Source organism: Nansenia antarctica (assembly GCF_963989245.1).
Source record: "Nansenia antarctica genome assembly, chromosome: 7".
Taxonomy (NCBI): Eukaryota; Metazoa; Chordata; class Actinopteri; order Argentiniformes; family Microstomatidae; genus Nansenia; species Nansenia antarctica.
Genome location: NC_137677.1, coordinates 44,529,494 through 44,543,230, shown reverse-complemented (window position 1 = coordinate 44,543,230; position 13,737 = coordinate 44,529,494). Strand labels below are relative to the sequence as shown.

The window sequence follows — 13,737 nt, the reverse complement described above, 5'->3', positions numbered from 1 at the left end:
TGATCACCTCCAGTTTCTACAGCTGAGCATCGAGGGAACCAGCGTGACCGTCAGAACCAAGAAGCCGCTGGACGCAGACGAGCTCAAAGGGGTGAGCTGCTTCATGGCTGATCTGCATCGTGTGTCAGTCCTCACTAGCCAGCCTGGTCTCACACGGCAGACGTCAGAATTCGACGTTTATGGACAAACGTCGAATTCTGACGTGAGATTGCATCCAAACGTCGAATTCTGACGTGACATTGGGGTAGCTCGTTCTGAAAGCGCAGGGGTGCGCCTGTCGGGCTAACCCTAACCCTAACCTTAACCCTAACCCTAACTCTAACCTTAACCCTAACCCTAACCCTAACCCTAATCTTAACCCTAACCCTAACCTTAACCCTAACCCTAACCCTAACCCTAACCTTAACCCTAACCCTAACCTTAACCCTAACCCTAACCTTAACCCTAACCCTAACCCTAACCCTAACCCTAACCCTAAATGTGGCCTAACTAATTAATGCAAGTGCAATTCAAAATGGAATAATCCCGAGAGAAGCCCAGACAGGCGCACATAACAGAGAACGAGCTACCCCAATGTCACGTCGGAATTCGACGTTTGGATGCAATCTCACGTCAGAATTCGACGTTTGTCCATAAACGTCGAATTCTGCCGTCTGCCGTGTGAGACCAGGTTGCACTAGCACACTGCTAACACACACACACACACACACACACACACACACACACACACACACACACACACAGTTCATTATGAAGTAATGACCTTTTTCAGTTTGACCTTTTTTGTTCCAACGTGAACATTTTTGATATCCTTGGTTTCAACGCTTTTTAATCTGCTTCTGTTTCCTCTCCTGTAGACTGATGGCATCCTCCATTATTCTGTGGTGTGTGTGAGAAACAATGTAAGTAAACAGTTACCAGTGCTATCATGAGTTATATTATATTTGTTTACTAATTGTAATATTATTCCTTAATATAATTAAAATGTTATAGTAATGGAATGGAGTATTGTGTTCCATCTCTGTTGCCAAAACATCCATTATGATCTTGTCCTCAGGCATACAATCTTCGCATCCTCACGATCAACGACCAAAACGACAACGCTCCGATATTTGAACAAAAGTTGTACAACAAAATAATATCTGAGGTAAGGCAGGTCAGGTTTAACATGACTAGCAAAGTCATTTGAAGTCTGGTCGTTTTGGGGGTTTCGTCTCATTTCAGGAAGTAACTGAGAGTTGGGTTTCTTGGTTTATATGTTCTTTGATGTTACTGTATAGATACTAACATGAATGTACCCCACCCTCTACAGTACCTTGCAATACAAGAGAGGACTAACTAACTAACTAACTAAGACCGTAACCAACCAATAACCAGTGTTCATCTGTTCACTAACTAACTAACTAAGACCTTAACCAACCAATAACCAGAGTTCATCTGTTCCCTCCCCAGTCACTGGCTGAGGGTACTCAGGTGCTCAGAGTGACAGCAGTGGATGCTGACGCTACCCCCACCAACAACAGGGTCTCATACTCTCTACTGGTGAGTTACACCTGTCAATCACTCATATTAATCATTGCCAATGTTAGCTTGTGTTCTCAGTGGGACATGAAAGTGTCCCAGTCTTTGCAGCACAGTTTGGCGGAGCGGGTATTGAGGGGCTCTGGCTCACTAATTGTGGCTTGGATATCTCCTTTGTAATAGAATGTAATGTCTGGTGTTGATGGCCAGATAAAAACATTCTGAAATTGTAGCATAAGCCTGGCTATCCTCTGCTGTGTACGCTACACTTGTAGGTATTGTAGCCTGCTGCCTGCTGCCTGCTGCCTGCTGCCTCCGAAGTGGAAAGCTTGGACTTCCGTTTCAAGCTTGCAGCTGTAATTCTCTGAGAAGTCAATGTGAAGGACTATCTCATTCTCTGTGAGTGTTTCCTTAAGATTGCGGCAAGTCTCCACTTGATGGAGCCAGTTCAATTTGTGGCTGGCTAGGGCATCCAATGTTTTATTGAATAGAGCTATAAGTTCCTGCACTGATCCAGTTTGCGACACTTTTACAAAATGTGTTATTAAGGTTTTATCTTCCACAGTTGTCGCTTCCTTCTTCCACTGTTGCCAAGAAGTAATTTTCTCATCTGTGTCAGCCCAAAAAAAAGTCTTTATAGCAACAGTGTGGACACAGACGGTACATGCAATCCTTGTTTTTAGGGTTGCATACTATTGCAGATATAAGTTCCGAAACACTTGCTGTTTTAAGCAGATCCTTCTGGTACAATTTTTCAATGAGAGGTTTTAAATTCTCATGGTCAAAGCATGCACATGTGTTGCGATCATTGGACTTGGGCTCAGTGAGATAAAATGGGCGGTATCTCACCAACTGTCTATATGACAACACAAAGTTCCCTCCTATCTCGACAATATATTCAGCATGGAGCTCAGTAAGTGACTTGATCAGAAGAACTCTCTGTTGTTTTGTTTTATTTTTTGTTACCATGTCTTTCCTTCCTTGCACTAAGCAGCGGTTTTCATCTCTGGAGAGGAACTTGATAACTGCCCTCTTCCTCTCCAATGCCAGCTTTTTTGCTCCTTTTAGCCTGAATTTTTCACTGACTTTTGTCTGTCTTTTTGACCTCTTCAAAGTCTTTCTCAGAGTTTCACCCTTCTTCTCCACAATGGTGAGACTACTTTTTAAACACCAAACCTGTTTCCTTAGCTTTTCATTTTGTCTCCTTAATAAAAGCATGCTAAACAAATAATGTGAGACTTTGTGATTTCATTACAAAAGTCAGTAATTAGTGTGCTTGCTGTAAGCAAAGTCAACCAGGACTATGTACATGTGTCCGACAGGTCTAAGAGCACCACTGAGACATGGGAACTGGCAGCCCTTTCTCTGACAAGACAAGACCACTTGGAAAACATGAAGAACACTGAATATGTTTATTTATTTCTACAGATTTAACAATACACAGATATCTTACATCAAAATGTTCATCTCTTCACACTGTCACTCCACATCTGAATATCTAGCCTATTCACCAGAGACACAGTTGTTTTAGGAGCTGTGGTCTGATGCATGGCAGAAAAAGGGATGAGGGAAATAATCAGGAAGTCCTGTCTATCAACCACTGATGGAAAACATCAGCACACATGCCATATTCCAACATGTACATTTGTGTGTAAAAATAATTAATTCTGTCTCATGCATTTTTCTAACTGAACTAGTGTTGAATTTTAAGTCTGGTACTACTATGCCGCCACTTTGATGACAATGATGTTCTGCTTTCTTTGATAGCGATGTACTGCTAAAGTCTGACACATGGTGGCGCCTAAAGCTAAAGAGGCAAAGGATAGGAACCTGAAAATCATGTGTAGGATAACTACTACTTGTCTGCACAGATGGAAAGTATCTCTGAAGTACTTCTTCAAAAATCAACACAAAGATTTACATACACCTGAAAACATCCAAGGGCCAAGAAGTGATTTGAATGCAAACAGTGGTCCTAAATGCCTGCAGCTTTGATATTAAGTTTTATTAATCCATCAATCATTAATGCCAGAGGGAACTATTGTAGGAAGTAATGTGGACCTTCTTTAGATGGTCACCACTGCTTGTATATTAGAGTATAGAGTGTTATGAGAGAAGAAATGAATGTCATGAACTGTTGACATACGATACTTTTGGAAGTAGCCTGAGAAGTGTAGCTCATTATCACTTGAGGATGAACAGTGATTTATGGTCTTTGCGTTACAGTGACAGATGGTGGCAAATCAGCTAGAGGCTCATGGGAGGTGGCATGTGTCATGAGGTGGAGAAAGTGTGACAGGTTCGATCTGGGTTGAGCAGGCAACCTGAGGCAGAGGCTCAATCTTGCTAAGCTTATAACTCCTTTTTCTCTCCTGCCATTCGGTCCACTCTTCCGTCACGTGTTCCATAACGTCTCTCTCAGGGTTGAATGTTCAAGTCTCCGTGGAGCTTCTCAGTGGTTTTGGTCATCAGCTGGCAAGCAAACTTGTGTTTGGCCCAATGCTTCACCTGGCATTCCCTAGAAAAAAAACAGAGCAGCTTAAAGACTTAAAATCTCTTCCGGTTGCTATGCACGACAGAACCCTCCTTGACAACAGGGTAGGAATAAAACCAGACGCTTTTTTTCCATACAGGGTCGGAAAATACAGTGACATGGTTTGAGGTTTTGGGACCGGTGGTGACAGTGTTCTCTTGACAAACTGTATGCATCAGGGGAGGCTGGTGGAGGTAGAAATCGGAGGACAGACTCATCGTCTAATGCATGAAATTGAATAGGGAATGGTATCAAGCATGTGTGCTCATTCCATTTCATGCATTTACAATGAGTCTGTCCTCCGATTTCTACCTCCACCAGCCTCTACCTCCACCAGCCTCCACTGTACTGATGGTTTTAAGCAGATTGTCCCTGTACGGTGCTTTATGAAGTGAACAGCCTTCCTACCTGTGGCAGTACCATTCTCCCTGGCAGCGGGAGCATCTCTTCAAAGCCTCCTTCCCACAAGCTCCACACCTGGGCTGGGCCAAGGTCTGGGCCAACCTAGCACAGGGGATTGGAATACAATTATTTACATGACATTACATTTTTTGTATCAAAAGCGACATTTGTCTATGTAAGTGAATCGTCCATCAGTCATCATAAGAAATGGTAATCTATGCCAAAACCAGGGGCCATTGGCAGTTACAATGCTAAAAGAAGGAAGAATTAAATTATTTATTTACTTATTTATTTATTTTTATTTTATTTTTTTGAAATTATTATTTATTTTTATTATTATTTTATTATTATTTTATTTATTTATATTTTTTATAGTAGAGACATGGGTTAGTGGAGATGAGGAGGTCTTTTAGGAGGGACAATTAAGATTATAAATTATTAATTTATAATTAATAATACATTAATTATACACCAGGTTGATCAGAACAGGCATTGTTGAGTGGCAGAGAGGCGTTTGAAGGCATGGTTATTAAAGTAAGAAGTAAAACTGTTGTGTTTGTCCTGTTTACCATACTAATATCACAGTAATATCCCTGGGCGAACACTCAAAATTGCGAAGATTTGTATATCTTGTTACCTTGGCAATAGTGGTCATTTTGAGAACTACATTTCTGACCCCAGGGCAGAAACCACCGCAATCTATCACTAAATAAATACGTCCGTACTTAATCGTGCGTGAAGTCTGCGTCACGTCGGGCCTAACACCGCCCCTCAGCTGTGACTTTATTCACGATAAAGCACAGCATCTCCTTCCTTATTGTTTCAAGAGAGTATAAACAGTAACACATTACAGGTATTAAACTACACTCTCGTTCTTGCTTGTGTACTTTGGTCTCTTGCTGTAGTCAGTGCAGCAATCTGACCAGTTTCTGTATGACTGTACCTGCATTGATTGATTGAAAGGCTGAAATTGAAATTGCAGGCTTGCTGTCTCAGGTCACTCTTAGAGGGGTTGAATGGCCCCTTCACCTGGTACTTGGCAATAGCCTTCCACTTCCCAGAATTCTCACCAACAATGTTGTTCCACATCTCTGGAATCTACAAGTAAAGACAACTTCCTTTGAATAATATACAGGGATGTGTGCCACTCGATTGGCCACTGCTAGTGAAAGACTTTCTATTAGTAATTGATTGGCTGTTGTAATTTTCCACCTGAATGACTACAGTCCACACGTTTGTGTGTGTGTGTGTGTGTGTGTGTGTATAATCTTCACCTGTTCCAAGATTAGGTCCTTTTTCGGAGGGGCGAGGTCTGCGACGGAGAGGTGACTGAGGAAGCGCTGGAGCTCCACCAGGTTGGGAAGCTGGTCGATCAAAACCTCCGTCAGGAAACCCTGTAGCTGCACACGCAAAAAAGAAAGTGTTATATTCTCTGTTTAGATTTCAATACGAGTAAGCATTTTATTATTGGGGTCTGTTTGACGATATAAAAGTAATCACTTGAACAAAGCTTTTAGATGTCATAATGATCTCCTCCTCAGTCGAGTGGTAAGCTATGGCCTTGCTCTCAGTGACGGGGAGGCTGGTGGAGGTAGGAACCAGAGGACAGGCTCATTGTAACACATGGATTACAATGAACCCGTCGACCTCCAGCAGCCTCCCCTGCATAGTCAGGAAGAAGGGAAAAACCCTGGAAATAATACTATGAAGAAACCCCTCAGTGGAAACACAGAGCCTGAATTAACCTCATCTGTCCTGTAATCAGCCAAGAGATCAGATAAGACTGTCAGAGGACAATCATCTGGCACTGACCATCTTCCTGAGATACAGCTCTGAAAGCTGAGGGTCAGGGGTCGCTAGGATGTAGCCGTGCATTATTGGAAGTGAAGTGAGGCGGTGTAACGAGGGTGTGTCACACAGTTACACGACTACACACAACTACCACAGTTGAGCCGATAGCAGGGGAGGCTGGTGGAGGTAGAAATGGGAGGACAGGCTCATTGTAATGCAGGGAATGGAACAGGGAATAGTATCAAGCACACATGTTTGCGTTCCATTATAATGAGTCCATCCTCCTGTTTGTATCTCCACCAGTCTCCCCTGGTATATAGCAAAATATATATATATATCTCTTACTCTTAGTAGTGGGAGATGAAGGTAACTAAGGGTTCTGATAGATAGATAGATAGATAGATAGATAGATAGATAGATAGATAGATCGATCGATACTTTATTGATCCCTGAGAGAAATTCACGAGTTACAGAAGCTCTGACCACAAAAACAACAACAACAAAATAAAGTGACAATTGAATAATAATCCAAATAAAATATATAAAAATACAAAATAAAGATAGACCAATAGACACGTGGGACCTTATCTACAGTAGAGAACTTGTTTACCTTCATCAGTTGGTTCTTGTTGTCGTTGTGGAAGTCGTACTTCCTCTGGCAGTCTTCCTTCAGCAGCAGGTTGTACAGAGCGATCCACACCTGGCCGTCCAGCGTCGACATCTTCACACGGTCCTCCGATGGAATCTTCTGCCATTCGCCCAATGCAATGTACTTCTCCACCTCGCCTGTAGGGGGAGACAGAGTACGGCTATAATGATATGTAGGGTAAGGGCCATGCAAGCTTAATTCATTGTTTAATGGCAATGAAAAAAAACGGTATCAAAGTGCATAAGTTGTTTCTGTAGTGGCTATAAAGATCATGTTTATGTTAACTTCATGTTATCAAACCAAAAATTGTCTTTTGATCTATTTTTCAGATTGATGTTCAGTGACGTGTGTGTGTGTGTGTGTGTGTGTGTGTGTGTGTGTGTGTGTGTGTGTGTGTGTGTGTGTGCGTGTGTGTGTGTGTGTGCGTGTGTCTGAGCGTGTGCATGCACTTAGACTATCCACAGATTTAAGTACGTTAATAACATGTGACCATGTGCATGCATTTGTGTGTGTGTGACAAACCTGCAGTGTAGCGACTCCAGGGGCAGTTCTCTACCAGCTGCACCAGGACACCGGGCAGGTTATGAGTGCACAGCATCCTACTGATCACACTTATACTGTAAAACAACAAGGGCAACCATTTTCATCAGCAACATTACTATTATCACAAGAATCTATATATCTAAAGTTTTTTTTCTTTTCTTTTTTTTTCTCAATGTAACCTTTATTTTGGCAGGGAGTCCCACTGAGATCAAGGTCTCTTTTACAAGGGAGCATACATACAATTTAAACTAGAAAAAGGACCACATTGTTCAATGAATGTGCTGTCAAGCTGTGGGTGAAATCTGGTGAGACCATTAAGTCTGTTCACCAGATCAGTATCACCAATCACTTTTGTTTGTTAATATTTGTATTAATACTCCCAAAAAGATAGTTTTGATTAATCTACTGAACATCTACATGAACTACATATTTGAGTTTTCTACAACAGCATGTTTGGATACTGGATTCTGATTGGCTAGCAACAGTGGTAAATATCCCAACAACCTTCAGTTCAGACTGCATTTCCAGTATCAATGCGCCTCCCAATCTGATTAAGAACACCTGTGCTGACCTACAATGCAATCGTTGATCTTAGTGCTTCAAGTCCCACGATGTAACACATTATCTAAGTCACATTCTCGAAGTCACATTCTCGAAGTCACATTATCTAAGTCCCTAACGGACCCGTCCCAGTGAATTCCATACCTGTCAGTATGGTCTGTGATGAAGCGCAGGACAGACAGAGCCTTGATAGAGATATCTAACTCCAGTGTAGTATTATGCCCCTGCAACTCCTGCATCAGACACACACAGCACAGTAGAGCTCTTACAACCAAAGGACCACCTCCTCTATCCTGGGTTAAACAACGCTCTACTTGCCTGGAATCCAGACGGCAGATTTTTCAGTGTTGTGTTCATGTTTTTATGTTGTGTTTCCCTCAGATGTTTTCTTAAACAGGGTACATTTACATTTGACATTCTTACCATTTAGCAGACGCTTTTATCCAAAGTGACTTATAGTTAGATAGATTACAGGGACAGTCTCCCTGGTGTAACTTAGGGCTAAGTGCCTTACTCAAGGGCACACTAGTGGTGGTGTTCCCAGGTTGGGATTTGAAATCAAGACCTTCTGATTACCAGTCCAACATGGAGGGGGTGGGGTTAGGGTTAATAGTAGGAGAAACGCTGGTGTTGTGTACTATTTAAATATTTTCACGTGATTATTGTTATATCTGTATAATAATAATATATGATTATATCACGTGTGATTTGCTCCTCTGGGATGAATACAGTTCTGTTCAACTGAATTGAAGTCAACACTGCTACACTCTTCACCTGTATGGAGGAGAGGTCTGCACTCGGTGTTCCATTAAGTCTGTCCTGCTTGGGGGTGTCGTCCTTGGAGGCTCGGCCAACCAGCAGGGTTAGTTTGCGGTGACAGTAATCAACCAGGTCCAGGACCGAGTCACCAGCTGCCTCACAGGAATCCTGTAACCACGGCACCACACACAAACTGTATTCAGTGGCATCCTATGATACACACGTGTGTTTGATACCATTCCTCATTCCGTCCCATGCATTAGAATGAGCCCATCCTCCAATTTCTACCTCCACCGGCCAACCCTGCACCTCACTGATGGTTCGATTGTAATTTACACAGTTAAAGTACACATATAAAATATACATAGAGCTTCACAATGATCTCGAGATGTTAAAAAAAAAAAAAGCAAACTGCAAACATTGCTAGTGTTGTGCTGAGGCGTATGTAAACTACTGCTCACCTTATGATACATAACTGTTTCCAGAAGGTGTATGATTGAAATCTCGTGGCGAATCTGAATGTCAGACAATAGAGCAGAAGAAACAATGGAATGAACTGTCAGTATAACAACGACATCAGCATGTGAATTCACAGAATGTCAGTGGAGGTAGGAGGTGGTGCATTCCTTGCATTACACTGAGCCCCGTCCTCCGATTTCTACCTCCACCAGCCTCCACTGTAATATGATCACAGCAGAGGTCAGACACGGTTTCTCCTCTCACCACCCTTGTCAGAAGAAACGTGCTCTTCGGATCCCGAAGCTGACAAAGAATAGGAAACACTTTTTGTTTCCAAACCTCCACCAGAATCATCGCATGGACCAAGGTGGGGATCTGGGGAAGAGGGGAAAAGGAGAATGAATTTTGTCAATGGAACCAGCCAGGGCAATGAGTGGTCTTATAATGTATCCTTCCTTCCTTTCTAGACTGAATGAAATCACTGATCTGATATGACTCGATGGGTGAAGGCAATGCATGCTGTGCAAAGCGTGTTTAAACCAAACCCAATCCAAGCTAATTGAGTATGTTACTTCAAGGGGGAGGAAGGAAGGACGCATCGTTAGAGTATTCGAACGGGCCCCATCATTGGAAGCACACTATTAGTGTTATTATCATCATTATTATACTTGAATTATTCCAATTGGAACAAGATCGCCTGACTGTCTTAAGACATTGATATTCAGTGTCTTAAGACACCTCAAGATGTTCTGTGTCTTCAAGACACAGGAAAATATGGCTCTTATGCTCCATGTCTTAAGTGAGTGCATGTCTTCAGGTTAGGTCTTAAGACATCTTGACAGACAAAATGTCTTATTTTGGTTAATTAAGACAAGACATCTCAAGACAAGGTGATGGCTGGGTGTGTAGCTCTAACAGAGACGTTGACCTCTCACCTTCCCGTGCGACACCAGGAGCTCCTTGATGAACTCCTCCTGCGTGAATGCAACGTTTAATATCGCTTGCATGTTGAGTTTGCCGATATACTCGAGTTGTCTGAACCACCTGTCGATCAAGAAACACAACGGAATGAGCTAACAAACAGAACATATAATATCGCTGACAAATTCAAAGTTCAGTAGACTAGACGTGAGTTTAGAATGATAATTTTCTATCTCCGTTTAGGGCAGTTCAGAGATATTGAGCGTTAAAGTTTTTACATTCCAGATTATGTTTTGTGAGATGGAACCGTTGTATTTTATGAATTACTGACTCAGAAATGTCAACATTTTAAAAATACCACCACACAGGCATTAATAAACACCTAATGGATCAGATTATGTAAAAAAAACTCAATTTGGACAAAAACCAACTAGCCGCCAGCTAGTGTGTGTCCTCCGATGCTAGCAGCTTTACACACCTGGGAGAGCCCACCTCCTTCAGAGAGAAAGTTTGCAGACTTCGGACGAATCCTTCTGCCTCTCCAGGCGAAATTTCTGACAAAATAACTGACTCCATATCTCAGACTTGTAAATAACAATCTATGTAAAAAAAACGTGTGACGTTTAGAAATAAAAGGAGCGAGTTTACGATAACTGCCAAGGAAGGTGTTCACTTATTCAGTTGTCGTCGTTGGTTGTCATGGTTACTACTGTACACTCGCGCTTACAATTTACCGCCATAGAGATAGTGGTGGTCTAGTGGTGGTAGTGAGTTGGACTTGTGATCGGAAGGTTGTGAGTTCAAATCTCGGCGAGGACTGCATAAGAGGATTGAGGACAAACAAACAGGGTCAAGTGGGTCACTCAACCCCAAATAAGTCACTTTATTTTCACTGCAATATTGCATACAGTAGTTTTGTTAAAATCACACAAGTATCATCAGATCATACTCCACTTCTGTAAGGCTTGTATAAATGCATTAGCATTTAAGTTTCCTAATGAAGCCATGTGACATTCTCAGTCTGGACCGGATGGCAAAAAACCTGATGCATAGATAAGAAGCGAAATGGCCGACATAACAGGATACAAATCCCCCAAAGTCTCTGCCTTTGAATACAGTCGATTTCCTGTTACATCGTCTCCCAGTCAGAGTGAAGGAGGTGGCGTCTTTGGTTAAGGCAGCTCTGCGATGCTTCTAGCCAGCAGAAGGGCTCCCGCTCTCTCTGTAGTAACGGGACCCCTACATGCAGGGGCGCCGCTAAGGGGGTGGTAAGTTAGGACGATTCTAAGGGCCCAGCACTGACAGGGGCCCATGAGAATCTTAAAAAATATATATATATATATATATATAAATATTATTATTATTATTATTATTATTATTATTATTATTATCATAAGGACGTTCATGTAGCCGAATTCAAATTATAATTCTATGTATTAAAAAAAAAGTCACAAAATAAACAAACTGGAGTTTTGTTTCTCTATGTTTAACAAAATTGAGCCTTATTATTTACCCCTCTCTTTATTCACTGCATGGTTCAGTCCACCGCGCGAGCTGCTAGACGAGAGGAACGTTACCGCAAATAGTCTGACAAGGTTTCCATGACCAACATGTCCTGCTGTAGCATGTGTGTGGGACAGATGGAGGACAGCCAGATTGGAAATGCATCAAATGTACGTGTGCGTGCGTAGACGATGTCGTGAAAGGCAAAGCCAAAGTCAGGGTCTCAAAAGAGAAAAGTAAAAAAAATCACTAAAAACAGTGGTTTAGTGATCTAATCACTGCGTGGATGATCTAGTTAGCTCGCTATAGCTAATTAACATTAACTTCAAGTAAAGTTAACTTACAGTGCACTGTCAGTATAATTTCAGTTAATTAAATGTATGAGATGAGGGCAATTTTGGTCCAAATATAGGTTATTAGAGCTCAGTGAATTTGTATCCAGCAGTTATGCACTCTTGCTATTATAGCTAGCTAACTAGTATAATGTTACATGCTAATGACGTCATGCACAGATGCACCTCCCAGTTGAAGGAGAAGGAGGTGAGCAGTAGGAGTTTGGGGTTAACAAACAGATTTTGAATATTTTAATGTATGCTGCATTACCATGCAAGCATTGAATACAACTTTAGCTAATATTCATATTTAGTTAATAGTTCTTCCAGTAATTGCAATAACATTGACCACTGGCATCTTAATAATATTGTTAGCTAGCTAGATAACATTTAAGTTAGCTAATCTGGTGTAATGTATGTATTATTAATATGTTAATACTATTATAGGACATATTATCAATTATGTACCTATGGATACTCCATGCCAGGGCCCTCTTCAAGCAAGGCAGCCAGAGAGGAGAGCAGAGGTGTGTGTGTGTGGGGGGGGGGGGGTAGTGGTGGTCTAGTAGTGGATAGTGAGTTGGACTTGTGATCGGAAGGTTGCGAGTTCAAATCCCGCCTGAAACCACACCACTACTAGTGTGCCCTTGAGTAAGGCACTTAGCCTTCAGTTACTCCAGGGGGAATGTCCCTGTAATTCGTAATTGTTTGGATTAAAAGTGTCTGCTAAATGGCTAAATTAAATACAATTTAAACAATTAAGAGGTAAAGAGGCAGAAGAAGAAGAGCAAGAAGTAACAAAGGACAATGACAGCAGCACAGCAAGTTGGCTTCATCACTAGATTTCAAGGATCTTATTAAAGATTTTGCTACTAAGAAGGCCCAGCGTTTAGCTTTGATTTGATTTGATCTCTTTACTCCTATCTTGAATCGTTGTGCATTAGGCTAGATATAGTTTTTAGCTCTCCAGGTATACTATTCCACAGTACTGCCGCAGTGTAAAAATAAAAATCTTCCCATTTCACATTTAATTTCGCTGGCACCATGTCTGTGTTGCTCCCTCTTGTATAAGACACGTTTGTCTTTGTGTGAAACAAGCAATGAGTCAGTAAATATCTCTGCTGTAATTCTTCATTGATCTAATCCTGACAGTATTATGGCCAACTGATCTGTACAAGATCTACATTTATTTAGACACAATACCACCCCATTAAAATTATATTTTTTATAATTGGGTTCCAATCTTCATTTAATTATACTTTTGTCCTTGTGTTGTTCAAGTCTTAATTTAATAAGTTAAATAATGTTGAGATTTCTTTGCTGAATTGTTGATTCCTGTATTAACTGTAATTTTAAATTACATTTACAAAAGATGTCCATCATTGGATTTCTTGCAGTGCATCAATAGTTCATCAACTTCAACTGGGTTTAGGTTGATGGGTGGTTTAGGTGGGGGGGCCCAAAATGATATTCTGTCATGGGGCCCAGAATCTCTAGCGGCGCCCCTGCCTACATGGCTCTGTTGGACACGATCAGTCTTGCTCAGTCTGAACTGTGTTGATCAGGGGAGGCTGGCGGAGGTAGAAATCAGAGGACGAGCGAGTGTTTGATACCATTCCTCATTCCGTCCCAGGCATGACAATGAGCCAGTTGTTTCTGCCTCCAGCAGCCTCCCCTGGTGCTGATGACATCACTTCCAGCAGACGATGATGTTTGGGTCGTTCTCCAGCTCTTTATAACTCATCCCTGGAAAGACAAGATTC

General features: G+C 41.7%; 1 protein-coding gene across 1 annotated transcript; it reads right to left on the bottom strand.

Moving 5' to 3' along the window:
* Positions 1-3,939: 3,939 nt before the first annotated feature.
* On the bottom strand, positions 3,940-10,715 carry LOC308161847 (zinc finger MYND domain-containing protein 10-like; the record flags this gene model as incomplete). Its single annotated transcript, XM_080535925.1, has 12 exons — positions 3,940-4,039; positions 4,463-4,558; positions 5,400-5,554; positions 5,731-5,856; positions 6,858-7,033; positions 7,419-7,513; positions 8,145-8,233; positions 8,775-8,927; positions 9,221-9,274; positions 9,483-9,593; positions 10,154-10,262; positions 10,618-10,715. The coding sequence occupies 12 exons, from the start codon at positions 10,713-10,715 to the stop codon at positions 3,940-3,942; spliced, it is 1,362 nt and encodes a 453-aa protein (XP_080392051.1).
* Positions 10,716-13,737: the final 3,022 nt, after the last annotated feature.